Source organism: Mugil cephalus, chromosome 17, assembly GCF_022458985.1.
Source record: "Mugil cephalus isolate CIBA_MC_2020 chromosome 17, CIBA_Mcephalus_1.1, whole genome shotgun sequence".
Taxonomy (NCBI): domain Eukaryota; kingdom Metazoa; phylum Chordata; class Actinopteri; order Mugiliformes; family Mugilidae; genus Mugil; species Mugil cephalus.
Window position 1 is genome coordinate 9182378 of NC_061786.1, and position 27797 is coordinate 9210174.

Consider the following 27797-nt stretch of genomic DNA (forward strand, 5'->3'; position numbering starts at 1 on the left):
ACGGTGATCCTGAAAAAGCACGTCAACAAGAATTCGGTGGTCTACATGGAGCCGTCCAAGGAGAACAAATTTCAGAACGTGAAGAACGACTGCGGCATCATCCACTTCTCCCCGGAGATGAGCTCCCCCTGCATGGACAAGATGACCATCCCCAGGGCCAAGCTGAGCATGGGCAACGACTGGACGCCGCGCTAAAGCTCGCCCTCCTTTCGCACGCCGCCGATCGGAGCTGTCCGCCACCTCCCGCTCTCTCCTGCTGTATCCAAGGCGGTTAGCGCAGCGGTGCACCAGCACACCTCTGGCTGCCGCCTTCTCCCCACCCTTCTCTTTGCCAGACAGCAAAACCGAGGACGCTCTGCAAGAGACAAAGCAAGTGACCACTGTTTCTTTCGTTATGTGTCCATACGTATTCTTCTGTATTTGGACGTTTGGGTGGAGTGACATGCGGGGAGGTGGATTGATGGTGTGGACATACAAAGGAAACAGCCTCTCTGGGCTCTGCTTTAAACCAGAGGAAGTCGGAGGGGCTCCCGTCAGAATCAGACTTTGACTGTGAACGCTGTAATGTTACTGATTATTATTATTGCCTCTTTTGAAACTGGAACTTTGGGACGATAAGAGGAGCGTAAAAAAAAAAAAGCTTAAGGACGGGGGTTTGGGTTGTAGTTTGAAAGGGGGGTAGGGGTGTTTATGTGCAGCAGCGGATGTAATCGTAGTCATGAGCAGGAAACCCAAAGGAACTGTAAATCCAATTGGATCGAATCGGGTTCTGCAGCCGAATCGTAACAAGTGAGCAGTGCTTTATGTAGACCCCCCCCCGACCCAAACCCCTGCTTTAGAATGTGTGGTTTCCAGCTTAGTTTTTGTATATTTCTACAGTATTTGTACTAGATGTAGTGTTGTTCTTGGCCACCTCTTGTTGTTATTATGGGTGTCTCGGTGGGGCCAGATTGAACCATTTTGAAATGCCAGTCTAAACATTCCCCTCATCCAGAACAGGAAGGACACGCTTCCCAAATAATAGCTTCTTCCCCTCTCTCAACGTTCAAATGACCCGAGTCATTCCATTCAAAAATCCTTGCGAACAAACCACATTTCTACAAACGTGTCTACAACACAGTAGCCGGCAGCCACCGTCTTCTCCCCCCTCCCCCCACACAACCCTCAGCCTAATCCGATTTTAGCTCTTTCATTCTGTCGTAATTCCTTCACTTCAGAGAAGAAATGGAGTGATGTTCATCCAGGTAGAATGTCATTTTATTGAAAGCAGAGGAGACTAAATGGTGCCAGATGCTTCATCTGCGCCTATAAAGAATGTCTTTGATACCATGCCTCACTTGATAACTTCATTCACAGCTCCATGTGTGTATGTGTGTGTGTGTGGAGCTACTGTTCACACATACCAGTAGTAATAGGTAATCTTTTTTTTAAAGCCTTAACTCGATGGCCTTAACACATTCTCAATGTTGAGATCTTGTTTTTTTTTTTTTTGTTTAAAACAGTTACCATCCATACAAAGAAAACCCCTGTCATTTATTCACCTGTTATTAAGATTAACGGACTGTGTTGCTCAGTTACGGCTCTCATCAGCTCTTCGTAAAAAAAAAGAAGAAAAGAAAGCGTATTATGTGATGTGTTGAGATAAGCGCTTTAAGGAGAGCTTGCTTGCATCTGTGGAGAATGGTACACCTTACAACATCAGAGGGTGTTAAAAAGACGTAGCACTTTTCTTTGGAGCCAGTGTTTTAGAAAGCACCCTGCGGGATTCTTGGAGGGATAAAGGCCCTAATCAGGGATTTGATAGGCATATTAAGCACACAGAGATGTTAAACCACTCAAGTGAACCCGCCGGTGCAGCGAGAGTCTCCGTACGAGTCCGATCAGTTCGGGTAAAGGGCGGAATCTGAGACGCATTAAAAAAAAATACAAGGATTTGGAGGTTTTAGATCAGAGGTTTTAAGTCCATTGCCAGTATCTTAATACCAAGATGATTTTGATGCCAAAATTGGTTTGAGACCAATTTCTATTGAAGTGTTAAAGTAAATCATTAGTTTTTACCTGTTGAAAGCATGATTATGTGCTTTAAAATGAAGAGGTGACTGTAAAAGCTCCCGCAATTCTTTGTTCTTCTATGTATAAAAAAAAAGAAAAGAAAAAGAAAAAAAGTAGTTTAAATGAGTAGGACAGAAGAGTACCTTATTTATTTTTTCACATAGCTTTATTTATTATTACTAAACTATAGTTTGAAATTTTTTGTCTTTTTTTTTTTGAAAAGGAACTTTTAGTAGCCAAAGCTGCTGTACATTGTAGACCAGTTACCGTACCTATCCGCTATATTCTATACAACCTTATTTATTTCACTGTTGCAAATCTTGTAAATATGTTTCCTAGATGATGAACTGTAACATTTACACTTATTTTGAAAAATAAATGTGTGAACCAATTGTTGGCTGAAGTGATAATACTTAAGGAAACTGCAGCGATGTCGTCTAAGATCCAACATGGGATCGGTTAGTGGTTTCCACATCTGGTCCTGGACTTTGGCTACAAATGTGAATTTGTCTTTTTCTAGTTCTTTTAAATGAGATCCTTTTCTCTTGCCTACTACAGTTGCACTCTTGTCTTGGAAGCGCATGCAGATGTGTTTAGTGGAGGTGGGTTGTTTCCGGGGGGTGGAGGCGAGGGCTCCCAAGATCTGAGTACCAGCAAAAAGCAAGAAGACCTCTCGTCTATCCAACAGGCTAATAAAACACCGGAAAACACAAAGACACGCAGGCCAGACCTGGAAACCTGGATAATCCAGGGTGCAGACTGCGCTGTTGTTTTGACTCGTCCGGTAAAGCTCGCTCATAAACTTCAAGGTGATGAAGCTTCTCCGGAAGGATCAATAAAGAAATCAGCGGGGTCAGTTTCCCAGGCCGTGAAAATGTCAAACTCTGCAAAACAAAGCTTTCAAAAGCTGTGCTCCTTCACTTGTGATATTTTCCTAACTCCCCAATCAACTAAGCAATAACAGAATTGTTGAATATCAACAGAAAGGAGTAGCTTATGAGGTAAGAAGTCATGTTCATTTTGGGCAATCAATTGCATCTTCAGGCTGAATATAGTTGTCTATTTTTCCATGTACACACAAACAGTCAAAACATGTGGAAAAAAGATTTATTTATTGGATCTATCCATCCAGTAGCTAATTTGAAACGCAATACTCATACATAATCCTCATCAAAAAGCCCTTTCTCTTTCAGATTCTATAGCATGATTAAGGCTATTTACATCAGATGAAGACAAAACACTGAGAGGTTTTGGAAAAATTGTTCGTCTGTAATAGTTGTCTTACCTTTAACGTTCTACATGGTAAAAAATAATCACTTTGTCACACTGTCTTTGGGGCTCATGTGTCCATGTCTGAGTCCATTCTGTATATCCAAGGATCTTAACAGTCTCTTGGAGTCTACTGAGCCTCAAGCAAAGTGGAATATCTCCAAGGCCAAAGGAATCCCTTAGTTTTCACAGAAGGATCTTGTAGTAGTCATCCTTATAGCTGTACAGGACCACCACAGCCACCCTGAAAGAGACAGCATTCATCTGTTAGAAAATTATGAGTAATATTAAACACAAGAAGAAAAAATTGTGGTGGAATTCCAAATGGAACATTTCGAAATCAGGAAAATGAATTTCAGCCTGAAGGTGTTTCCTGGGAGACTTAAAGACCAGTCCTGTTGAAATAACACAGACAACCCTGCCAAGGCGCCATATCCAGGGTAACGGAAAGTGATAAGTCACTGTAGACATAAACATAAGTTTCATTTTTGCACTCACTATTAGAATTAAAAAAGTCAGAATTTATTCCCATGACCACTTCTCAATACTCATCAGTATTTGTGCTCTGCAGTTCTTGGCCATTGCAGTAGCAGAACAACCAGTCTAAATGTGGTTTATTACCAAATACCTGAAAGAATAATGACACTCTATTAATTCTGCTTTGTTCTTGGTGCTAATTAGTAAATGTCAAGAGCCTAAGATGGTGAACAGCATGTTAGCATAACCGCCGTGTGAAAGTTGGCATTCCAACGTGAAGTCAGTCCTTCTGTACAATGCCAAGACATGGAAGACCGGAGTCTACACCATAAATAAAATACATTCAACATTCATAAACACTTGTCTGCTGGCCTAACACCATCAGTAATAAAGACCTGTGGCAACGTACAAATCATAAACCAGCAGATGAGGAGATACTCGAACGGCATTGGAGACGGATAAGACATACTATCCATAAACTAGCCTCAAACAACACAAAACAACCCTCAAGTCAAATTCCCAAGGGAAAAGGAAGAGAGGACAACCATGTAACACCTGGTGCTATGACCTGGAGGCGGATGCCAAGAAAATGGGCCACACCTGGAGACAGCTGGAGAAGTTGACTCCGGACCAAGATGCGTGGAGAACCCTTGTTACCACATGAGGTAATATAGGCGGAAGAAAGTAAGTACCACTCGTATGGGCTTCTCTACTAACGGAAAACAATATTTGTTGCCTGAAAGAACTAGTTCGATCACATCTTGGAATCATAATGTGCTCATGAGTGAGCATGGACCAAAACCTATTGAAAACAACAAAAAACACACAAAACAGAGACGAATGTTGTCCTCTTGTCTGACGAAACTTGGAAAAAAAATAATAATAGGCAAATGGTTCTGCGGTTCCAAGAACTAGCGTGTTAACAAGAACTGGAACCAGTTCTCTATTGGTGGAAAAACGCCACTTGTGTCTATGCAGTTTCACAAAGTATGGGCAGTACTGCAAGTTGTACAAGTACGTTTTTATATCCAGGTTGCACCCACAGTAGTTTTGACTTAAAAGGTCAGTGACTGCAGAGCCCCTGGGCTAGGTTTAGTTCATAGTCCTTCTTTACTCTGCTCATCTAGCCTTAGTTGCCCGTGCCTCACATTTAATGAAAACAACTCAACAAAAGCATAAAACCACATGCTGAATATATCCCTTGTTGCTTTCTTGATGCCCATTCATCAGTCAAGTCTTTAACCTCGTAAATGGCAACTCAAACACACAACAAAGACAGGAAATTAAAACCAACTGCTCTAGAGCAGCAAACAGGAAGCCAGAAAAAGAGGCTTTGATTTTTACCATTTTACCATTTCATTCATGAAAGAAAAAATCCACTAAATCCCTCGTAAGGCTGCTGCCTATAGGCGCTCACATCAAGCTTAAACCTCAGAAAGGGAAACTTCTGCTCAAGAGCTTGGAAATACTAACTATTCCTCTAATGGAGATAATATTTCTCCCTCAACTGCAATCTCAGGGTCGATCAACCAGGGTGTTAAGAACCAGACACCAGAAGACCAAACAAGGCAAATCCTTCTCAAGATTTCACCTCAGGAAATGGGATCAGCTGAGGATTTGATGTTCTGCAAGGCTGTAGTTATCTGTCTAACAGCTACCTTTGAAGGACTGACTGTCACTGTTACACCTGGAGTGTACAGGCTTGGTCGGAGCTTTGGAGTAGCAGCTGCCTGTAAAAGGAAGTCAAACTTTTTTTGGTTTTACATGCCCTTTACCATGTTTCACTGTTTGCCTCAGGTTTCATTTTAAGGAAAATAACAAGTTAGTAGTGGATGGAAACATGTGGGAGTGAGAGAGGCCGTGGGACCTGGCTCATCTTCCACAAGGGCTCCTGCCGAGCCAGGACATCTTCAGCTATTTGCTCGGGAAATGTCTACATAGCATCATGTTCCTGCTTTTTATTTACTGAGGGAATAGTCAAAACACAGTTTAGTGAATGTTTTGAATTTGTAAATATGGAGCTTTAAAATTAAAAATGTTTATTTTATCATTTTTTTGTGTTAAATAGTTTCTGCCCTTGAAAACATTTCAAATTACCATGTATTTTGGCATACCATTCATGGTAAGCAAAGGTTAGCCGGTACTAAGCGTGTAACCATGTGTACTAAATGACTTTGCCACTATTGTTATTTCTTTTAAGGAAATTATGTACAAATATAAAAGTTTTTAATTTCTAATCTTGTATTAAGACAGCAGTCATACTTGCTGAACACCTCTGTGTTCATACAGTCTATCTGAGCACGCTAGCAAGCTAATGGCTTTCTTTAGCTAGCTTAATTAGAACAAATGTTAAGGATATTAACTCACTGAACTAAAATAGTGAACGCAGTTATGACAACACCATATTAGCATCACTATTGGGACCATTATGGCATACTGACATTAACATTTATTGTTAGTTGTTATTGTTTATTGTTAGCAGTGTTAGCATCCACTGTGGTGCCTCACAGAAATTCTAGCATTAGCAAAGGAGCATGTATGCTCCGACCGAGCATACATTGATATTCCCCAGTTCAATATTCTGTTTACGTATGTTACATGTATTTTATTAGGGTCGAATTAGAATTGGGACAAGATTTGAAAACAACAAGTCTTTGAAGGTATCTGAAAAACTGTTGCATCCAACCGTTCTGAGAGCTCTTGTTTGTGATGGATTTGATACCTAACATCAACTCTAATTCTGTGGGATTGGCAGGGAATGGAAAACTCATTTGAGTTCCCACAACACTCCATGTCAAATTAGTGGGATACTGAGCTTGGGAACATGTGGTACAGTATAAAAACCTGGGGAACATGGGGCCAGTATACTTTTATTTCCATTAGGAGTTTTATTGGTCACCAACAGTGAGTAAGTGTGATTTGAAGACATCCTTATATGGAAATCGAAAGTTAAGGGCCACACAAACAAAAAAATGTGAAAGGGCATTCAGACCAGCGTACCTTTTTTGAATCTTAAAATGATGGATCTCATCGCAGATGGACTTCAGGTAGCGTTGCTTGGGGAGGCGAGACAGCAGAGTCTTCACGCTGCTGTTAAACTGATCTTCACTCTCAAACTGGAAGGACAGAAAGAAAGCTGAGGCTAAAACTCTGACTACAAACACAGCCTGGACCAGATTACTTTTACTACGCCCAAAACTGTAGAGACGGTCCAAACAAGGTTTCACTTTCTTCCTGTTTGTTAACAGACTGCAGAATCAAAAAGCAGACAGTGTTTTAAAGGAATGAATGTTCTTTTTTATCTGCAGACACAGCATATATTGTTGCACGTCAAGAGCAGTGCAGTGAAGCCACAGTGAGTTTATAGATTTCTTTGGTTTCTTGTGGGACTTGGGGTAATTTGCCATATTTAAAACAGGCCTTTCCTGTTAGCCTGGCTGTACACACTGCATATTGTCATGGGTTTTATATACTGGATGTGTTGTCTTTGACACATGTGCTGGCTGTATAGGTGGCCCATTCATTTATGAAGGCTTTTTGCTTATATAACCGCAGCTTTAAGAGCATTCTGCGGCCCTCTTCACAATACAGTAAGTCTTTTTTTAACCTTTGTTGAAGGAAATTTTGGGTTTTATGAGCAAGGTCTTGGTAAGAAGTTTGGAATGTGAATATTAACACCTCCTAAGAGAGGGTTTTGTTAACTGCGGTGCATGTCTGCAGCATATGTGAGCCTTGTTTCATGAGCGCCAAGTGAGTCTCACAGGTCTCCCTGGCTATGGAAAAGGCAGGATTTCCCTCAGTTCACTTCTCAACAGGACTGTAAGCACAACACACTATAAGGAAGGAGACGGGATCCCCTCTTCCTGTCTAGGTTCTTGACCTCCACTGGCCGTTCTTTCCACTTCCCCCACGCCCCCCCACCCATCACTGGGATGCCTTTTATTAACTCCATGTTCTTGATGAAGCTAGTGGGGAACCAACCTCCAGAGACAGGAAGTTGATCAGTGTTTCCTTCTGCAGGTCCACCTGTGGGATGAAAAACAATCTGGGTTGTACAAAGGAGCTTTACCTCATGCTGAGACAATTCAACAAGCTGCACAGAGAACAATATGTAATGCAGTTTGATAGGGAGTCAAAAACAGCGTTGGGTTTCAGAAAATATCAAGCGTTGCACCTGCTGCACAACAGGTTGTGTAATTTAACACAAGGCAGTTCGGCCCAATCTAACATCAGAAAATTATATATAATTCCATTGCATAAGCAGACCCGAAATCACTCCGTGTCCCTTTTACAGCGTGAGGCTACCGGCCTCCTGGGTTCATCATGAGAAAATGAATACAGCCTGACTGATAAACATGAATGCTCCCGACATGCAACAACAAAGAGTTACTGGCTTGTGCAACGTCTTAGCTGAATCAAGGTGGTTATGTTTGTTATGTTTCAATAATTCCCAGCTTCACTGTTGCACCGCTGATCTAGTCCAGAGTCAAACACAAAACAGAAATGTATTTGGAATATGCCGCGACAAGGTAAATAAGACAAGCAGGGATGATTTACTTTGAGAATATCTGGCTATAAATCTAAAACGCTACTACAAATAAACTCAATGTGGCAGCCATTTTACGTGGCCCAACATGTCACGCCTGCTGCCTTCTGTTTAATGTTCATTGTTCTGCAACTGGAATTGATTCACGGCCATCTTTACCTCCAGCAGGGGACCAAAGCACAGGGCAAATAACTATAAAAGGGTTTGTTCCCGACATGTTTGTTATTTTAGCTATCGCAAGCCCTTTCCTTGCTCTGTGATTTCACACATGAATTCAACAGATAAGACAAGTGAAAAAAAATTAGTAGCTGGTTTAGGGAAAGATAAAGGGGGAAAACAAACATCAGACTTACTGCCAGAACCTCAATGTCATTGCTCTTATTCTGCAAATTGCTACCAAGGTTCTGTAATCTGGTTTGGATCTGAAAGAGAGAAACAAAGTAAGAATGAATGGAATGACAGAGGGCAGCAGCAAGTAATCCCATGATCAAAATATACAACATAGCTGGGAAAGCAAATATTGCCATGGCTTTAGCAGGATATATTATAATTATAGAAATAAATAAGGACTTATGTAATTATGACACTCTTTGCCGTTCATGATAGGTTACCATAGATCACTCCAGATACATTTTCCCAACATTTAGTCCTCAAATCCAGTCCACTCTCTATATTTCCCTACATTACAAAGCTGTAAATTGCATGAGATGAGTAAAATTATGTTATGCAACAAACAATCTAGATCTTGTATCACAGATTTCAGATCCTCTGATACAATTTTTTTCTCTCCAAATACTGATTGCAATGCCTGAACTTTGCGTAAAAAATACATGTACACAGATTTATCTACAGCATAGTTTAACAATTGTATACAACTGTACTAACCCTGTATTGATGCGATATGGCGACAAAGTTATGACAGCCATTCTCTTACAATCACTCGAGATGAAAAGTGTTGTATCATTATCTCAGAGTTGGCAAAAATCCCATGTTTTCCGAAAGCATCTTTGGCTCACAGACTCAGTTGTCCACATCCGAGATTTTGTACAACAGCTGTCTCCGTCTCTTACAGTAGCCCCTTTTTTTGAACACTGAACCCATTGTTTGCCGTTTCACTTTTTACTTTTCTTTCCGTCTTGCCCTGGTGAACTCTTTCGCTCTCTTTGCATGATGATTTATTGCTCACATTGACATAATGTTGCATTCCCGGTACACACTGCTGTTTTACTTATGGGGTTCATTTTATCAACAAAACAAACTGCAACGTGCTGCAGGTGAGAACTGAATTCTGGTTGTGTAACATTAGCCAGAGAAAGCAAACTGTCAGCAATTTGGCAACATTTTACACTAGAAAAACACAGTATTATATAAGGGGGTAGACTGGCAGGCTCGCCAATAACCAATCCCGTATCTTAAGTAGCACTGGAGGCATTTCTGATTCTGGTATTAGCATTGTGCTTTAATAGGCTTGTTACACAAAAACTTACGTAAAGAAGTAAAGCAGCTTTCCTTTACTCACTAACTTCAAATTTACTCGATTCACTTCGGCTGAACAGCTCACAGCTTATGTCTACAGAGGCTATAAAATACACAGAAGGGACTTTATTTTAGGGGTCCAAAGCCACTAAAGCTGAGAATGACTACTGTGGAGAAATACCCGATGGGCAGGTGCAGGTACAAATCAGAACCAGCACGACTGATTTACATAATGGGTGGCAAAAAAAAACACACACACATGAGGTTTTGCCATTATCAGCATGTAACTGTGTGTGTCAAATACATGACAGATGAAGATTAGACAGAAACAAGACAGAAAGAATTATGGTAAAAACATTAATTGTTGTATTAACTTCCATTTGTGTGTGTGTGGTCTTGTTTGTATTAAGTTGTGGGGGAAATTCTAACGTTTCGGGCCCATGTCGTCCTTGTGGGGGCATTTTTAAGCACATAAGAACACGGGCTTAGGGTGAAGGGCTAAGGAATGCATTATGCCAATGGAAGACCTTACAAAAGTTTGCACACATGTTTGTGCGCGTGCGACAAACCTGAGTCTCGTAGCGTCGCCTGGTACTTGCAGAAACCTTCTCCGGGCTGATGACGTTCACATTCATGTTCGAAGTACCGCTGCTTCCGTGCTGCTCCGAGGAGCCTGGAGACCAACAAAGGGTCACTTTCACATTTTAAAAAAAAACACCAGACTTTGGAAAAGACCAATATCCAACAATTACACTTAAACTAAACCTTGTGTTTGTTCCTAACCCTAAATGCAAAGATAGGAAATGCAACATCTGTACTAAATACCTTAATAACACTTTCTTTACAATCCTCTGCAGCGTGTTTATTGTGGAGACTTGGGTGGAGTGCATGAAAACAAGAGTGTGTATGATGTCAATCAGATTTGACAGTACCTGTGCTATTGAGCATGGATCCTTTGGGGTTCTGAAGAGTCATACCTTCTGAGATTTCTCTGCAGGAACGTGTACAAGAACAGGTTACAAAAGAAACCCCAAAGCACCAAGTCCCATGAGCAGCAGATTAAATCAGCATTTCTTAACCTGATGTTTCTCTCGTCAAAGAATTTGGTCCGACACTTCTGGATGATGTGGTCCACCAAGTCCGACTCTGGAATCCGTTTCTCTGATTGTCTGTCCTTCTCAAAGGATTTCACCTGAGGACAGAAACAACTTACACGCACGCTGCGGTGTACAAGCTTTCCCACGAATCTACAAAACAAAACACTTTAGACATTGTCACGCTCTGTGGGGATAATAGCTGTTTTCTATAGTGAAAAACACATTTTACTCGTTCTAAAACGGAGCCTGCAGACAAGTGCATGCGAGTTGAACCTCAAATGTCAGTTGATGCCTCTGGATAGGATTGAATAAGCTGCTTTGGTGCAGTGCAAGGCTGATTTACCTTCACATAGTTGCCCTCTTTGTCAGAGACAAGAACCATGCATGTGATGCCGGTTAGCCTGCACTGCTCCAACAACGCCTCCTGAGACTGAAAACACAAAAACAACGAAAGAAGACGAATAAAGCACGAATAAAGGATGCGACTTAGCTATTAAACATTTGGGTCATTTGAGTCACGACATATGCTGAGGTCTATAGTGCAAATCTGGTGGGGTTGGTGAGGCCAGAGTAGGACCGTATTTCTAACAATTCTAAACTATTGCTTGCAGCCCTCATGCATGTGTTTATTTCCAGTAATTAAGTAACTACTGAAGAATTCAAGCTACCCATATGCATAATTAAATAGTCATAACTGCTAATTTCAGCCGTGTCTGATCTGAAACAGTGAGGAAAAGGAAAAGATGTGGTGAAAACACCACTCAACTAAAGCACGAAGGTAAGAAGATGTGTTTTAAAAGGGAGAAACTTTTCAGGAAACTATGCATTGTGGTCCTAAAACCGCCGTCGTTCATTTAAAGTCAAGTTTGGCTTGGAAAAAGAAGCCGGGGACCCATGACCAAAACCAACGTACATTCAGGTAATGCATTCAACCATGACTGTGAGTACGTATGCATGAGCCTGCCCAATTTATTCTCATTAACTTCAGTTTGGCTCCTCTGCTGGCGCTGGTGCAGAACAAACCCCGCAGTGTACCGCAAGAGTGTGTGTGTCACTTCGCCTTGTCATCACGGAAGATTTTTACACTTCCTCTTCTCCTACAACCTTCTCACTGACAGAGCAGATTATGTCAAAGGTAAGCCTGGAGGCAGATGGGCAGCTCCGGGGCTTTGGCTGACTGCGCGTGGACGGGGTTTGCCATATTTGGCGAGTAAAAGCTAAAAAGAGAGGAAGCGTCTCCTGCGGATGAATTGAAGCAGATTGTGTGTGTGTTCAGAGGCCGGCATGTGAACGGGGTTAACAAAAGTCTACTCAGGGGTGCTGATGGCTCAGCGAGGTGTTCTCACCATCTCTTTACTGGTTAGGGCTCTGGGCTTGCATACTTAAACCCTACCACAAATGCACTCTTAAGGCTTGGGAACGCTCCTTGTTTTCAGTCAAACCCAAACTTTCCTAATTGCTGCTAAGGACTCTGGGGAAACGAAGGTGGCCAATCACAGGTGTCCCATGTCAGCACAGAGGACAATGAAGACCATAAAAGGAAACACTTATCATACACAGCACAAGTGGAAAAGCTAAGACAACAATAGGTCATAAGGGGCAGAGGAGGAAAAAACAGGAGGAGCATTAAAATGCGGGTACAGGGCCGCACGAGAGAGGCACTCAAACATGGCTGAGGTCGGTTTGTCACATAAACTCGAAGAATGTGACAGAGGCATGGCATCAGACGTTTTGGACCGGAGGATGAATGCCTTCACTATCAAGGGACTGATCTCAGCTTGGCCATCGTCCCATCACAGCGCAGTTGCTCCCAACAAGAACTCATAAAAAGAGCTTTTGATTAGAAACGTGTCTTAACATACGACTCTTAACTCATGACTCAGCGTTGTGCAACAACAAAGCACAGTTTATCCCCTTGGATGTTTACTATTTGCGATGCAGACACGATAAGTCTGTTGCTGGCGAGTGGGGGCTTTTTCCTCGAGAACGGAAGTCAGGTGTTGCCCTCTGTAGGACGACAGAGGTAACTACAAGACAAGATGTACGAGGGAGTCTCCCGTTTCACACGGCGGTTGCCATTGTTTATTGAGAAATGTAAAAAATCTGGGATGTGGATGAGTTCTGACAAACACGAAGGCTCAGTTGCATGGTTATTAGATGTTTGGACCACAGAGCGTACAGTTCTGCTTTAACTTCTCCCTCTGTGCAGACTTTTCCCTTTCACGTGTCTGTGACAGTGAGGGAGTGGGCTTACAGAGAATTGGACTTCCTTTAGTTCAGATATATTTAGCCTTGTGTCTTAATGGCACAGGCGTGACAAAGTTTCAAGTACATTTGCTTCTACACAAGTAAACTGATATTTTGAATGGGAGTTTCTCAATAAATGCAGCACAATTTACAGCCAATCAGTAAGAAAAATAAAAAAAAAGAAAGATCCAAGTTCTCTTGTTGAACATCATGAATGTAAACTATGATCTACAATTACTACCTCAGGGAAAGTTGCAGGTTACACCCATGACTGTCCAGACTCATCTACATAGTGAGGAGGAGTCCAGACTAATGTAAAGTTTTGTAACAATGGCAGTCACCTATAGCTCATTATAAGCAAAACCATCAGGTATGTTGTGGATGACCAGAGGACCAAATGATCTCTTTTCCTTATCATCATCCAACAGTATTGTCATATTGTTACACGTTTGTGTAAAGTTTAGTCATAATTACAGCATTAATCAGTCCACCAATCAGTTCAAGTTATTCCTGAGGCATCATATTCACAAGACTGAAACTGATGGACAACCATCCACGGCTATGATCAATGTAAATGTCATGACGGACGCTTCTACATGCAGGCCACGTGCTGGATGGCAGTTTTAATGTGGAAAACACTTGAAAACGTTGCTACATCTCAAATGAACACATTTCACTGACCCGACTTAACCCAATAGTTTTCCTCCACTTGAAAGGCTATTGTGCAACAGTTTTACTTTTCCCTTGCTCACATGTGCGATACACATTTCTCATTTTATTACTTTTTTTTTTTTTAGCATTTTCGCTACGGTTCATTAGAGGTGATTGACGAGAAATATGGACAAAGGGAGCACAGAATCTAAATCTGACAAAAGGCTGGCTGGGCCGGAGGGCATTTTACGGCTATGTGGTTACATCCCTAACCACTAGGCAATCAGGTTGAACCCCAGATACATAAAGCTGTCAGTGATTTCACACTATAGTACAGCTTTACAGTCGGCAATAATGCGCGAGGAGCACCAACAAATGAAGGAAAGAGGAAAACTGCTGGCAGGCCAATGTGAATGTAAACAATGCAGGTTTTCTGCAAATGCTGCATGAGGAAAAAATTATTGAGTGCCTTTGTCCGCGGTATTCGCTGTAACTATAACCGTGTTTGTTTACGAGAACCAAAATGGCTTTGGCTTTCCAGAGTGGAACCGGTCGGGCCGCTGACCTGTGAGACGTCGTAGGCGATGTCCGCAGAGATGCCGGTGCTCCACAGCTTCTGGACAACACTGACGGCTCGGGGCATCATAGAATGGCCCACCGCGATCACCAACGCATCGCAGGAGCTCACTGGGGGCTGATACAAAGAAGAGCAGATGTCATCACACGGCAACGTGAAAAATGCATCCGGTCAAATATTCAGCAGATGGGAGAAAAGATGCAGGGAACTGCAGATGTAACAATGTGTGCGTGATGCAGTAATTTCAGGTCTGGGCACATCATTTCACAATCTGAACGTAGGAAATGATGCGGCTCTAAAAATAACCACACGGAGCTGCAGTGATCACAGTTATTAACGCAGTTCTAAAAGTGGCTGCTGTGACAAGGCATCATTAAATATGAAAGTCTGCCTGCTGCTCCTTCATTACGATAATTAGGAACGTCAGGTCCCGGTGTCTGTGTCTCTTACCGGCTCCTCCATGCTGGCGATGAGAGCGCACACTTTGTCCAGCGCCACGCTGGCCCCCACCGCGCTGCGTACAGGCACCGAGCCAGACGGCCCTCGAAACTCAGAGATCTAGTCCAACAGAGAACAATTCATATACAGAAACCAGGTAGGCTGCACCATCAGCACTGCTTCGTGTGGAGTTAATGAAACACAGGCAGAAGGGCGATACGGCACGAGACGGAGGGAAAATATGGTTCACATAACGTACGTGCATATGTGGAAAGAAAAGCTTTTTTTTCAGATAATAGGTGTGGATTTTATTCGGAACTTAACGCCAGTTTATTTATTGGTTTAATATGCGGAATGTGGATATAAAACTTACCAGGTGGTCGTAGCGTCCTCCGGCAGCCACTATTTCTGGTACAGTTCGCTTGCGTCTCCTGACGAAAGCAACAAACTGGAAGATGACGCCCGAGTGGTGCTGCACCTTGTACACTAAGCCGAAATTTACCACCACCTACAAATGGGACACATTTGGATTAAAAACACACACATCAACTCTTCTTTAAATCTTCACCGAAGAACAATTCTAACCACCTTCAGTTTGACTCCCAGTCTGTGCAGGAGAACAGTGATCTCCTCCAGATCCTTGAGCCCCTGCTTGGCCAGCTGGCTGACGGCCGTCTTCTGTTTGGTGAGTGGTGTCAGCTGCGGTAACAGCTCTGGCAGATCCCCCTTCAGCTCTATGTACCTGTACAGTGTCTGCAACTGAAAGCGAGAGATGAGGGGAGAACTTAATGCCTTAATGGGTGCATTCACTGAAGGTTCACGCACTGCGTGGACACCTACGCTGTTGGTCGACAGTGAAAAGTTGCAGAACTTCGCCTCCACCTCACGTCTGGTCAGCTTTTCACTCTGGAGCAGACACAGGAAATGGATGTTCATACCAGCGCATCACAGCATGCAATGTGTAACATGTGACCTGCACCGACCATGGAATCGCAGAGTATGTTGGAGGCCTGGCTCAGCTTGTCCTCGGGGATGCCGCTGTGGAGCAGGATGGCCTTCAGCAGGCTGGTGTGGTTTAGGTAGATGTTGTAGTTCCTTTCCTGTCGTCACAAAAACACCTTTAACCCTCTCAGCTTCAGTTAAGATCAATACCCAGAGCCCTGCCGCACAATGAGCGCCCTAGTCAATAATGACTGTCGTGTCCGGTTGCGCTTTCATTCTGTCTGACTCACATATTCTTAAAAGCTTTCTCACAAAGAGAGAGTCACAAACAGGATCCATGAGGGATGAGCTATGAGGCCAGACCTAAGGTCGACTGGGTTCATAAAACATTGCTAAGAGAGCTAAGACTGGAGTGGCGCTGGATGTGAACAGGAAATGGATTGTACTGGAGGGCAGGGAAGGAAGTGGACAGAGCTGCACATAACAGATTTACTACGTAAACCACTAATACAGTGTAAATCAGTCAGGCTTACACATACTGTGGAATGTCAGGAATGTGAGTGGGAAGCAACGAGGGGAAAAAACAGTTCAGGTTGAGCTATAGGAAAATACAGAATAAATCTATCACGCGGACAAACTGTTCTGTCTGACTGAGGCGGCACAGCACTGGGTGGATCACGAAAAACACAAGCAGCTCGTGCGTGTTTAACCTGCAGCACGGGGAATTCCTGGACTATTTCAGAGATGGTGTAAATGGTCTCGGCGTCGGGGAGCAGGCTGCTGGTGACGGGCGTGATGATGTCGAAGGCACACTCCAGAAGCTCCCTCGGGTGGGAGCGATCCAGCTTCCTGGGGCGGAACACGCGTTCAATGCTATACCTTGAGATAGGGGCAGAGAACCACACATGCACAGGGTTCATTCTCAACGGCAATGTCATCAGCATCACTTCAAACACTGCCATGGCCTTGGTATGTGAGGCAATGTAAGGCAACAGCTGTAGTGAACTTTATTCTGAAATACAGCAACAGTGCACCAGCCCTACGAGCCTATGAAGCATTGACTTAATGTAACATAACTTAAACTAAGATATAGGAATACCAAGATTTTGAGAGTTTCAGATTTAGGCACAATAGGATTTGATTACATTGCAATACAATTTAAGCATAAGTAGTATGAGATTAAGACTCTAGGACTCTGAAAAACATAAATGTCCGCACACTCATAAATGCCAGTTTATGGAGCCAACGTTTTACCGGGAAAGACTCTGACTTCATCAGAGTTTTGGAATAAATTTTGCCTATTTATAAGTTGTGTTTACCCAGGTGTTCTCAGTGAGCTATGGATCGGCAGCGGTCGCAAGCATCACTTGCGTTGAGTGTTCCGGCAACAATCAGAATAAAAATGTGACCACCTCAATCCAAACAGACACCCGCAAATCAACACCACGGAAAATGCGAGCTGAGTCGCGGCCAGCTCCTTCCATCGAAATTTCGTGACGCCACTATATTTCCAGCAGACTCGTTGCTCTACATATCGCAGAACCGCGACTAAATATTGACAGAAACGGTCAGGTGTCATAAATAAAATGGGAGGGAAAAGTGGGTCGAGAAAATACGCTATGAAACAATGCAATCCTGCAATGTGATGTGGGTTCCAACATATTTACACAGCACTGTGTTGTGTCTCACGAACAAGCATTATTACATTTAACAAAAAAAACAAAAAGATATTTGAAATCACTTAAAAAAGATCAGCTTTACCTCTTCAGGTGAGTTATATTATTGCGGGCAACGAATCGTGCGAACGCCATCTAAAAGTGAAAACAGAGTTGAGACATTGGGTGGGTGCACTTGTCTAATGACATTCAAGTCGGTGCACACTGGGCTGTAATCAATCACAGTGTGGAAACAACCATTTAGTCCTCGGGGTTTCCTGATGGAGCAGGATCTTAAGTCGGCTGCTGATTGCAGCCGCTCGCTGTGTGTGTGTGTGTGTGTGTGCATTAGCTGATGCAAATAGTCGTGTAATTAGTGTTCGTGTGCAAGTGTGGACAAGCGTGCTGTGTGCGTTAAGCTCACGCGAAGGTCGTGGGGCAGAGTAACCAGCATTCCGCTGTGGTCCATGAAGCAGGTCAGCTCGCTGCCTTCGTACAACTTCCTGTTTCTGGGGAGGAGCAGCGGGGTCTGGAGACGCACCGCACCTGAAGACAAACACAGCCCATTACCGCCTCATCTGAATAAGATAACATGACCCCGGCTCTAGGAGAAGTGATGCATGTGAGTCGACACGAACTGAGCATAAACAAATAAGTACAGCTGGTCATCATCAGCGATGTGCACAAAAAAAATAAAAAAAAAAAAATAAAACAACACTAGCACCTGCACCGAATCTGTTGCTGCCCAACAGTACACTTATTGTTTAGCTGCCTTGCACTGGAGCAGATGTTGCGGGTCAGCGGTCCGAGCGGCTCGCAGCGGCGAGTCAACAAAGGCTCGGGTTCACGCGCACGCACACGTACACACTCTACACAAGTGAAGTGTACTCACCATGCTTCTTAAAGATCCTGGTGATCGTTTCGTACACATGCTGCTGTAATTTGGCGCTGCTGAAGCTGAAGCTGCCCTGCAGGGAGAGCAAACAAACAGCCTCTGTGAGGAATCAGAAGACATGATTAAGCATTGCCAGGCCTTCTGCTGGCCTCTTATAGGGACCAGATGAGTGAGACTGCATGGAAGAGGGACTGGGGACAGAGCGGCCGTTTGTGAGTCTGCAGTGACACCTAGCGGTCAAGACAGGTATTAAATCCAAAACAAAAAAAGATTGTAAAGATAAAAAACTTTACCAGGATAAGTATGCTTTTTTAATTTTTTTAAACAATTTTTGATTGAATTTAGATTCTTTTTTTTAATGTCATGTCATGGTATATGGAATAAAATATGTATTGTGTCCATTGCATTATACAGAATCCACACATAAAACACAATACTAGCCTTACCTTGTACAGGTCTATGTCATAAGTGTAATCCATGACTGGTGATGTGTTCTGTGCGAACAGCTGGCCCACCATGGTGCGGTACGCCTTGCCGTTGATGTTGGCCATGGTGTGCTGCAGCACCTCGTGCAGCTCCGACTCCTCCATCTGAGGCGGCGGCAGGAGCTCGCTCTTCAGCAGCTCCTGCGCGGTGGGACGGAGGGCCGGGTCGTGATTCAGCAACCACTCGATCACCTTCGTCTGACGGGCACAGAGAAAAGACCAACGGTACCTAAGGTCAGTGTCAGTGCCGGGGGATTTTAGAACAGCGCCGCGCTCAGGCTCGTCCTCACCTGTGTCCCTTTCCCGTGCACAGTGAAGTCCTCGGGGAAGTTGATGGGTTCCTGCGGCGTGGAAAGAGGCGAGGTGAGAAAAAAAAAAAAAAAGTAGAAGCTCAAATTACTGCTCCTGATTGCTCACAGTCATTGGCGTACCATTCTCAGCTGGCTCAGGACGGAGATGCGTTCAGCGCCCGTGGTCATCGGCCGGTAGGACATCTCAAAGAGGATGATGCCCAGGCTGAACAGGTCGACTTTCTGTGGAAAGAACAAGAATTGGGGGCATGAAGAACTGTGGCGTTGAAGAATAACGACTAAGAAAAGTCATTCAGCTGCATTTGGAATTAAGTTCTAACTTGATTGTAGCTGGCTTTGGTAGTTCCTTGGACCTCCGGGCTGACATACAGGGCAGTGCCAACCATGCCAGTCATGTTACCTGGAAAGCACCGTGGAAGGTTAAGAACACCTGTCCTCAGAGTTATAAAACATCCGTGTTATGTGAGCATTAAACTGTGTGCACCTGTTGGGTCTGGTTTCAGCATTACTGCAGAGCCGCCCTCCTCTAGCTCGAATTTACCCGCAGCCTGAAAGAGATAAGAGTTTCTTTAAGAGGTCAGATCTTCAGGACCAGTTTCACACATCTGATTTCAGCTCGTCAGTCGTACGTACCACGTTAGCGGGATGATCTGTGGCCAGGCCGAAGTCCCCGATTTTCACGTGGTCCTGAGAGTCGAGGAAAATGTTGACGGGCTTCAAGTCCCTGTGAATCATGCCCTTGAAAAAGGAGGCGGAGGGACGTGAGTGATGGAAAAACAGAGCTTCAGTCAAGGGTTCGTCTGACTGAAACGCTCACACCGTACCTGCTCGTGGATGTAAGCGAGCCCGTCCAGTATCTCCCTGAACAGCCTCCATAAGCGATTCTGGTCCTGGTGCAGGCCGTGATCTATCGTGTCCCTTAAAGTGCTCTTCTCACAGTATTCCATCTGTCAGGAGCAGAAAGCGTGAATCAGATGCCGAGCAGAGTTACTTAGAGAAACGTGGAGCGTAGAGGAAGAGGCTCACTTGTATGTACAAGTAATGTGCTATTTTGGGATGCTCGGAGTCCGTGCTCTCCGTCGTGTCGGTCAGCGGCCTTTTGCTCGGCTCAACCTGCGGGAAGAAACAACGGCTCAAGCTCCTGGCGCTGATAAACTGAAAGCCAACGAATGAGGCCGTGAAAACATTCAAACCTGCGACATCTCCTCCGTGCTGTCGTCGCCATTGTCGAAGATGATGTCACTGACGGAGTCGCTATCTGACGGTCTAAATTAAACATTAAGTGATCAGTGCGGTGTGTCAATAAAATGAGCAACTCTTTCAACTGTAAGTTAAAAAAAACAACTCACAAAAAAGAAGCACCGAACACATCTTCGTCTTCATCGTCGTCATCCTCGTCGTCACTCGACTGGTGTCCGCTGCACTTGGCGCTGGAGGACCTCTCGATGGAGGTGGACCACTCCACGGAGCTGGACAGGGCCGGCGGCGGAGCGATGTCCTCCACGTTGTCGGGGAGGCCGAGCTCATTGAGGCGCCGCGGGGCGTCCTTGCACTGGGGGGGTTTGTCAGCCGTGCTCTGAGGCTCAGAGCTGTCCGTGTTGCTCAGCGCTCCCATGGAGGGGGTCTCGTGCCGCTCGATCCACGCGTTGTAGTAGCGGACAATGTTCTCGTGGTTGAGGCGCGACAGCAGCGTCACCTCGCCTTTGATGCGCCTGAACTGCTTGCTGGCTGGATTCACCTGGATGCGCTTCACGGCGTAGTAACAGCCGTCCAGTTTGTTCTGGACCTGAGCGTGCGAGAGAAGAAACGGACGAGAGCTTTAACCGCCGGCGTCACGTCGGCGCTCGATAAAGCTGAAAAGGAAGCGCAGCCCACCTTAATTACGGCACCAAAGGCTCCTTTTCCCAGAAGCTGCAGCTCCGCAAACTCGGTGAAGTAGCGAGAAAACTGTCTCTGCATCCCGGAGCTGAAGGGGGAGTTGAGGATGTGGCTCTGGGGGATTACTGACGACGCAAAGTCCACGGCTAAATCTGGGAGACGGCAAATAAATCGATAATTATTACACAACTTTAGCAAATAAAGATGCCAAACATTTCACTGTAAAGGGTTGTTTAAAACTGTACACCTGTATACTATATCAGTGAGAACTGAGAATATGTTTTTCAGATGACAATACTGGAGCACAGGTAAGCACAGGTCTTAGGCTTTGCTGTGATGCCAGTGTTTCACTATAGTGACAGGAGCTACAAACCTGAGCTATAAAACTGATTAGGTTTAAAAAGAACAACAACAGAGAAGAGCTGGACAAAAGCAAAAGCCATATACAAGATGTGTCCATCACAGGTGAAATACTGAGGAAACACCATAAATCTCTGGAACCAATTAGTGTCATTGGTTAGAAATGTCTCTTAATGAATTAACATTGAACTCGAACCTTCAGCAGAGATACCCAGGTCTGGTAACCAAGTCCTTTCACTGTGCCTTGCAGTTCAGATCCAATGCTATGTGTGGTATAAAATCCAATCTGATCACATCAGAGTTTTTATTATGAACCTCTAGAATTCTGTGACCTATGGTGTTAAATTTCTTTAACTTTTTTTTTTCTAGGTTGGCCCTTTAATAAAGATTGACTTGGATGTATTTAATGTACTGTGTTCCTAATGTTTTGTCAGCCTTAGTTGGATATACATTGATCAGGCATAACATTAGGCAGAAGGATGAGATGTCCTGGTCTGAATGTAGTTGCATTCCCATCATCTCTATTACCTACTGCTGGTGCCTAGGCTAATTAGCTGGTGTTTTTTTATTTCTCTGGCTAGGCTAATTGTATCTCGGTTCTGACATAGTTAGTAGCTGACCACTGGTCTCCTGGTTGGTTGTCCAGTTGGACCTGGCTTCTAAGGGAGTTTTGCCTTAGATCATGGCAAAAGGGATTGTAACATCTCGTCCTGTGTATTAATGAATATGGTCTAATATTGTGTAGGTCTTCATTGTGCCTCCAAAAAAATTATGACTGATCAGAGAAGGGACATGGGTCTTCTGAGGGTGTCCTGTGGTGGCAACAGAATGTTCTTCGTGGGGGCCTTTGGACCTTGTGCGTTGAGGGGACGGGCCTCTGTGGATCATCCCACAGATATTAAATCAGTTTGGGATCTAGTGAATTTGGAGGCCACCCGCCTGGTCTGGTCTAGGTGGTTGGTGCATGTCTGGATAACATTCACATGAATGTCTGGTCCAAAAGTTTCCCACAGAACATTGAATTTACACAAGATGGTCAATGTTATTTACTTCTTCTGTGAGTGGTTTTAATGTAACGCCTGATAGTTGTAAATAACACAGTGAGGTATGCATCACCTTCTGGGCTGGTATCGTGGTACTGAGGCAGGTTTTTGGGCGATGGAGGCTTGAGGAAAGAGTGATCCAAGAGCTGCTGGGTCGTCCAACGCTCGGCATCATTCAGGCACACGCACCTAGAACACAAAGACTCAGCACTACAGGAAACTCCTGGATGTACAGCAACCCCTGGCACAGAGCATTGTCATTGTGTGCGCTAACAATCAGCTGACAGCGAACAACGCACGGCTTCTCTCGCTTTACAAGTCAATGGTTCTATTCCGAAAACCGCATGTGTTTTCCATTACAGCTAAACAAGAGGCACAGAGCATAGCAGGCAGTTTGGAATAGTTTTTTCCTCCCTTCCAGGCACTCACTGTTTTCCATCAACTTCTGTATATGATGAAAATGCACCATTGAGACGAGTTTTGCGATGTTTGGTCTATGAATCAATTAGTCAGTCCAAAGAAATTTAACTGGCAGCTGTTTTGATAATAATCATTTAAACCATTGTACAAGTTAAATAATCCGTTCCAAGTTGTTCAGTTGAAGAATTTAATAAAGCAAAAGGGGCAAATGTAGGGTTCTGGATAGTCACTCAAACAAGACACGGATGCTATCAGTTCATGAGAATAGCCGGAGATAAAAATGACTTGGTGCCCTGTTTCAGTGAGCATTTTATCTTAACCTAAACTTTAAACAATACAACATCAGTGAGGTGGATGGAAATAGTTGGCTGGAACCACATGATTATAACAAATGAGTTTAAATGCTGTTTGAGAACTGGTGAGACATGCGTGCTACATACTTGTGGAGGAAATCCTGGAAGTCGGCGGGCAGGCTGCCTGGCACCGTCACTGGGTACTCCTTCACTTCTTTCCCCTGACTCAGAGCCAGCAGCATCAGCCCCAAGCTCCACACGTCGCCCTTCTTGCCGGTTTTCGTCGGCATCACCGTGTCCTCAGAGAAGCGCACGTGGGCCTGCTCGAAAATGTCTTCTTTGCAGATGTCCGCAAATCTCTTCGACAGGCTGTAGTCGGTCAGTCGAATGTTGCCCTCCGGGTCCACCAGCACGCTGGAGGCCCCCAGCTGTTTGTGGACCACGGAGTTGGAGTGAAGGTAGTCGAGAGCTGCCAGCAGCTGGGCCGTGTAGTGGCAGAGTTTGTCCAGTGGGACCGGGTTGTTGGAGGTTAGGCTTTGGTTTAGGTTGATCCCGGCCACGTGCTCCACCAGCAGGTTAACCACGAGGCAGTCCTCCTTCTCGGCGGAGTTCAGCCCCATGTAGTGCACCAAGTTAGGGTGATCCAGCCGCAGGAGGGAGTTGAACTCATTTTCTGCCCCGTGGATCTACACAGCACGTGATATGTGACGGTTAGAAGCATTAAAGGGTATTCTACTGCTCTGACAAAGTAAAATACATTAGGGCTGGGCTCTGTGACCAAAAATGTACATCACACATTTTTATACTGATGACATTTAATTTTTTCATGCATAATCACGTGTTCTGAACATTTTCTGCTGGTTGAGAGAGGAATTAATGCAGTAGATTGACTAAGGGTGGACTATTTTACTGTGATGATGAGTAAATATTGTAGAATAATCCCACACTAGTAGTAAAACAGGTTTACTTGGGCCTGTTTTAGCACTGCCTGCTGATGTGGAACTCCGGGGACATTTATAGCTCGGAGATGAAAAAACATGAAATTTATTCATATTTAAACATATTTAAACTGCTATGTCTGTGATGTCAGTAGCAGCACAACTGGCTACCGTAATAAATGTAGTCTGCGTGCAACTTTTTTTTTTTCTCATTCATGAAGCTACAATGGGGGACAATTTGGGGACATCTATACCCGGAGGACGGGTCATCCCAAACAGGGTCTGTCCCCAGAAATTGGGGACGTCTGGTCACACACACACACAAAAAAAAAAAAGTCCTGGCACAAGTCCTCTCATTCTACTGCTTAGTTTTTCTGACCTTTCCATCTTCACCGCGCCTCGCAGTGACACAGTTGCACCACACTGAACTCTATATTGAAAATGTTCTGGTCTGAAACAGTGTCTCACGGTGCAGCTCTCCGGACACCGTGTAATCGAATACACCGGTATGCCGGTATATTAAAAATTCATATAAGGGAGAAAAATACTGGTATACCGCCCAGCCCTAAAATACACTATTTAACCATTGAACAGCCTCATCTCTACTTGCCTGCTTTTTACAGTTTTCGATCTTTCCTTTCTCCTGGCTTGTGAAGAACTTGCCCATTTTCTTGTTCCATCGTGACGACCACTCGTAGATCACAGAAAAGTCTCCGGAGTTGGCCTCGAACCCGTAATAGACGTTGCGGCCGAGCCGCTCGCTCACACCTGCCAGAGACACAAACGTACGAACGGCTCAATGATGGCAAATGGTGCGACTTCACAGCAGACTGGCAGCAAACACCTCTGAAAGCTCTCACCTAAACTTTTCCCTCTGTGTACCACGAGTTCACCATGAACGCTGCTGTTGAAGTGGAGAAGCTCCTGAGAGCGATGGTTGTCTTCATTTACTGTGTCACGTCTGGTAAAGAAAACACAGTTTTCACTATATTTACGAAACAGAGTAGCAGTCTGCAGTATTTTTAAACTTGCTTGCTGTGTACCGGTGGCGCGTGTTTGAGGTAGTCCGACGGCGGTTACTGATTGCTTTCCTGGCTTCAGTCAGTTCAGGGGGAGCTCCGTCCGGGCTGGGTGGACTCTTTCCTAAGACACAGACCGTCTCCATGTTCTCAAGCCGCTCCTGTGAATATAAAACCACCGAATAAGTAAATCACAACAATATTATTTAAGGTGAGATAAGATGATGCTTACTTTATCCCACAGTGGGGAACTGTGCAGTGTTGCAGCAGCAAACTGTTTAAGGACAGTGCACAAAGGAGATTCAAATGAAATAAGTAGAAAAGAACGGACATTTTTCTTCCTGTGACTGTTCTGCTGGTGATAGTAACATAAATAGAAAGTAGAAACACTACAGCACCTGTTTAGCCATTTCCTTTCTCCTCTTCTCCTCTCGCTTCTCCTCCTCTCGTCTTTGGATTTCAGCCATGATTTCTTTTTCCTACAAGAATGGGACATGCTACAGTCACAATCCTGGTACAGTAGTGAAATAAGATATCAAAAATCATTAATTAACTAATTCAGCTTAATCCAGCTCCATAATTGTTCTAACCTTCACTTTATTTTGAAACATGTTAGAAAGGAAGCCATTTAACTGTATAATCATTTTAAAGAATGGTTTATGGTGCTGTTGAACTGCACTGAACGAAGCGTCTCATTTAACCCTCCCCTCCTAACCATCTCCTCCTCCTGCTTGCGCCGCTGGTCCATCCTCTGCTGCTCCTCCAGGGCTAGTTTCTCCTGCTGCCTCTGCTGGTTCTTCAGCATCTCCTCGTGGAAGGAGCGTGGTGGAGGCTTGTTGTGCTCGCTCAGGAAGCCCTGGATGTGGTCCGCTAGCTCGTAAATCATCACCTACGGGAACAGATAAAACGATTAGCGGCCTTCGGTCTGCAGCATGTGTATGTGTGTGTGTGTGTGTGTGTGTGTGTGTGTGTGTGTGTATGCGCATCCTCACCTCCCCACATCGCGCCGCTGCCAGCTTGGTGAGCTCACTCTGGAGGTTCTGGAGGTTCTCGTTCGACAGGCCTTTGGCGTTCTTCAGCTCCAGCTCCGGGGGCCTGTAAGTGAACAATCACGCTGAAATAAGACTGGAGCTGGACTACACTGGATCTTTGTGTGCTCTAACGCAGATAAAATCTTGATTTAGTGCTGTAAGCAAATTAGTATGTTTGTTAATGGAGACGTGTTAGTATTTATTTGGCTGAGACAGACCTTGGAGGGCTTGTCCTGTTCATTTTATAGAAAATAAGACAACTGTCGGTTTGTTGTTGTGAATACGAGAGGGGAAAAAAAGCATCAGCCAACGCTTTCGAAAGTGTTACGCCTTTACACATACACATATAAATAAACTTGACAATGTCGCAGAGATCTGCTGTGCCACTTTTTTCACTTTTTGTTGCAAGGACAAAGCTCTACAGTGGAACAATGAGTAAAAAATAAATAAATAACAGTACTAAAGGTACTTCAATGCTATAAACATGTAAACAGAACTGTAGATAATGGTGAATGAATGTAAACAAAATAAGTTCTTATATATTTTTAGTGATTTACATAGATTCCCTTTTTCTGAGGGATTTCACTATTGCATTTAATTGCCATGACAGTGCAAGTATTTACAGTATTTACAGTGACCTGGGGCGTGCAGCATAACAATGAAAATAATGGCGCTTAAAAAGGAAGTGGTTGGAGGTTATGACTGGGGCTGCATGTGCTTGGAAACCTTGCAGTGCAGAGGCGATATTGTCCTTATACAGCAGCTTGTACGGGAAAGGTCAGGGGTGCTTCGTACTCACACGTCGGGATATGTGGGAAGACATTTGACCTGCAGGTCCACAGTCGCGTAGCACTCCTGCCCATAGTTCAGCCCACTCGGCCGCAGGCACAGATGCACCTCTGGAGGCCTTTTAATCTGAAAATCAAATCAAAGCAGCCTCAGCGACGGAGATATGGACGGGAGTTTAGTGTAGTTAGCAGAGGTACGTGTCAACTTTTAGCCTCCCCCCTCCGCCCACTAAAGGTGGCGCTAGCATCTCCAGCTACCTTCCACGTATCGTTGTTACGCAGATCTTGGAAGTCATCGCCAAAGATGGAAGCGAGGGCTTCTAGTTCGTTTTCCTGCTGCACAGCGTAGTCGTCTGTCCCATCTGTCGGAGCGCTCATTCTTCTGAGCTCAACTACATGACCGCGACGCTGTCCCGTCACACTCTGAGACAGAAGCAGGAAGAGGAGCCGCTGGGTGCCGCTCCCCTCGCGCTCTCTATACGCTGTCGGATGTACAGCTTCCACCGAAGAAGTGGTTTTACGTGCTAAACGCAAACTTACTTACTGCGTTGTTGACTTGACAAGCACACACGGGCACAACAACGTTGCAAGTGGCGCATGTCTCTTGCAAGCTGTGTCGCAGGTGAAACGTCATCACGCTGCGTTCTCCACTATTGCCGCTAGGGGGCAGTAATCTTGTCAAATAGATACAGTCAACGAGATTGACACAGGAAATCTGCTGTGCAGTGGTGCACCGCTACTTTATTTTTTACTTATTTTTTTTAAGTTTTTCATTCTCATACAAAACTTAACTAACTTAACATAAGCCACCGTTTTTTTATGACTGCACCATTGTTCCCTCCTGCCACTTCCCAGAAAAGAAAGTAAAAAAAAGTTAAACTAGAGGAGAACTGTTTAAATATTATATGT

The 27797-nt window shown here is 44.3% G+C and overlaps 2 protein-coding genes across 4 annotated transcripts in view; one reads left to right on the forward strand and one right to left on the reverse strand.

Moving 5' to 3' along the window:
* The window catches only part of crim1 (cysteine rich transmembrane BMP regulator 1 (chordin-like)), a 30162-nt gene extending 27718 nt beyond the window's left edge, over positions 1-2444 (forward strand). For all 3 annotated transcript variants that reach the window (XM_047610581.1, XM_047610582.1, XM_047610583.1), the window contains one exon: positions 1-2444. In XM_047610581.1, the coding sequence (XP_047466537.1) occupies positions 1-195 (195 nt within the window). In that variant the 3' untranslated portion in view covers positions 196-2444.
* Positions 1029-27499, reverse strand: eif2ak4 (eukaryotic translation initiation factor 2 alpha kinase 4). Its single transcript, XM_047610580.1, has 39 exons — positions 27147-27499; positions 26900-27015; positions 26062-26164; positions 25785-25958; positions 25468-25548; positions 25094-25230; positions 24911-25011; positions 24661-24818; positions 23260-23798; positions 22473-22588; positions 20994-21148; positions 20468-20904; positions 20312-20384; positions 20145-20231; positions 19943-20065; positions 19752-19856; positions 19603-19666; positions 19439-19518; positions 19239-19340; positions 19098-19148; positions 18769-19005; positions 18320-18395; positions 17852-17973; positions 17534-17583; positions 16483-16651; positions 15814-15930; positions 15671-15736; positions 15419-15589; positions 15204-15338; positions 14843-14950; positions 14381-14509; positions 11261-11347; positions 10900-11012; positions 10753-10811; positions 10390-10493; positions 8698-8766; positions 7780-7824; positions 6799-6914; positions 1029-3565 (listed from the first exon to the last, which is right to left on the reverse strand). Exons 1-39 carry the CDS (start codon positions 27264-27266, stop codon positions 3508-3510), a joined length of 4953 nt encoding a protein of 1650 aa, XP_047466536.1. The 5' UTR covers positions 27267-27499; the 3' UTR covers positions 1029-3507.
* Positions 27500-27797: the final 298 nt, after the last annotated feature.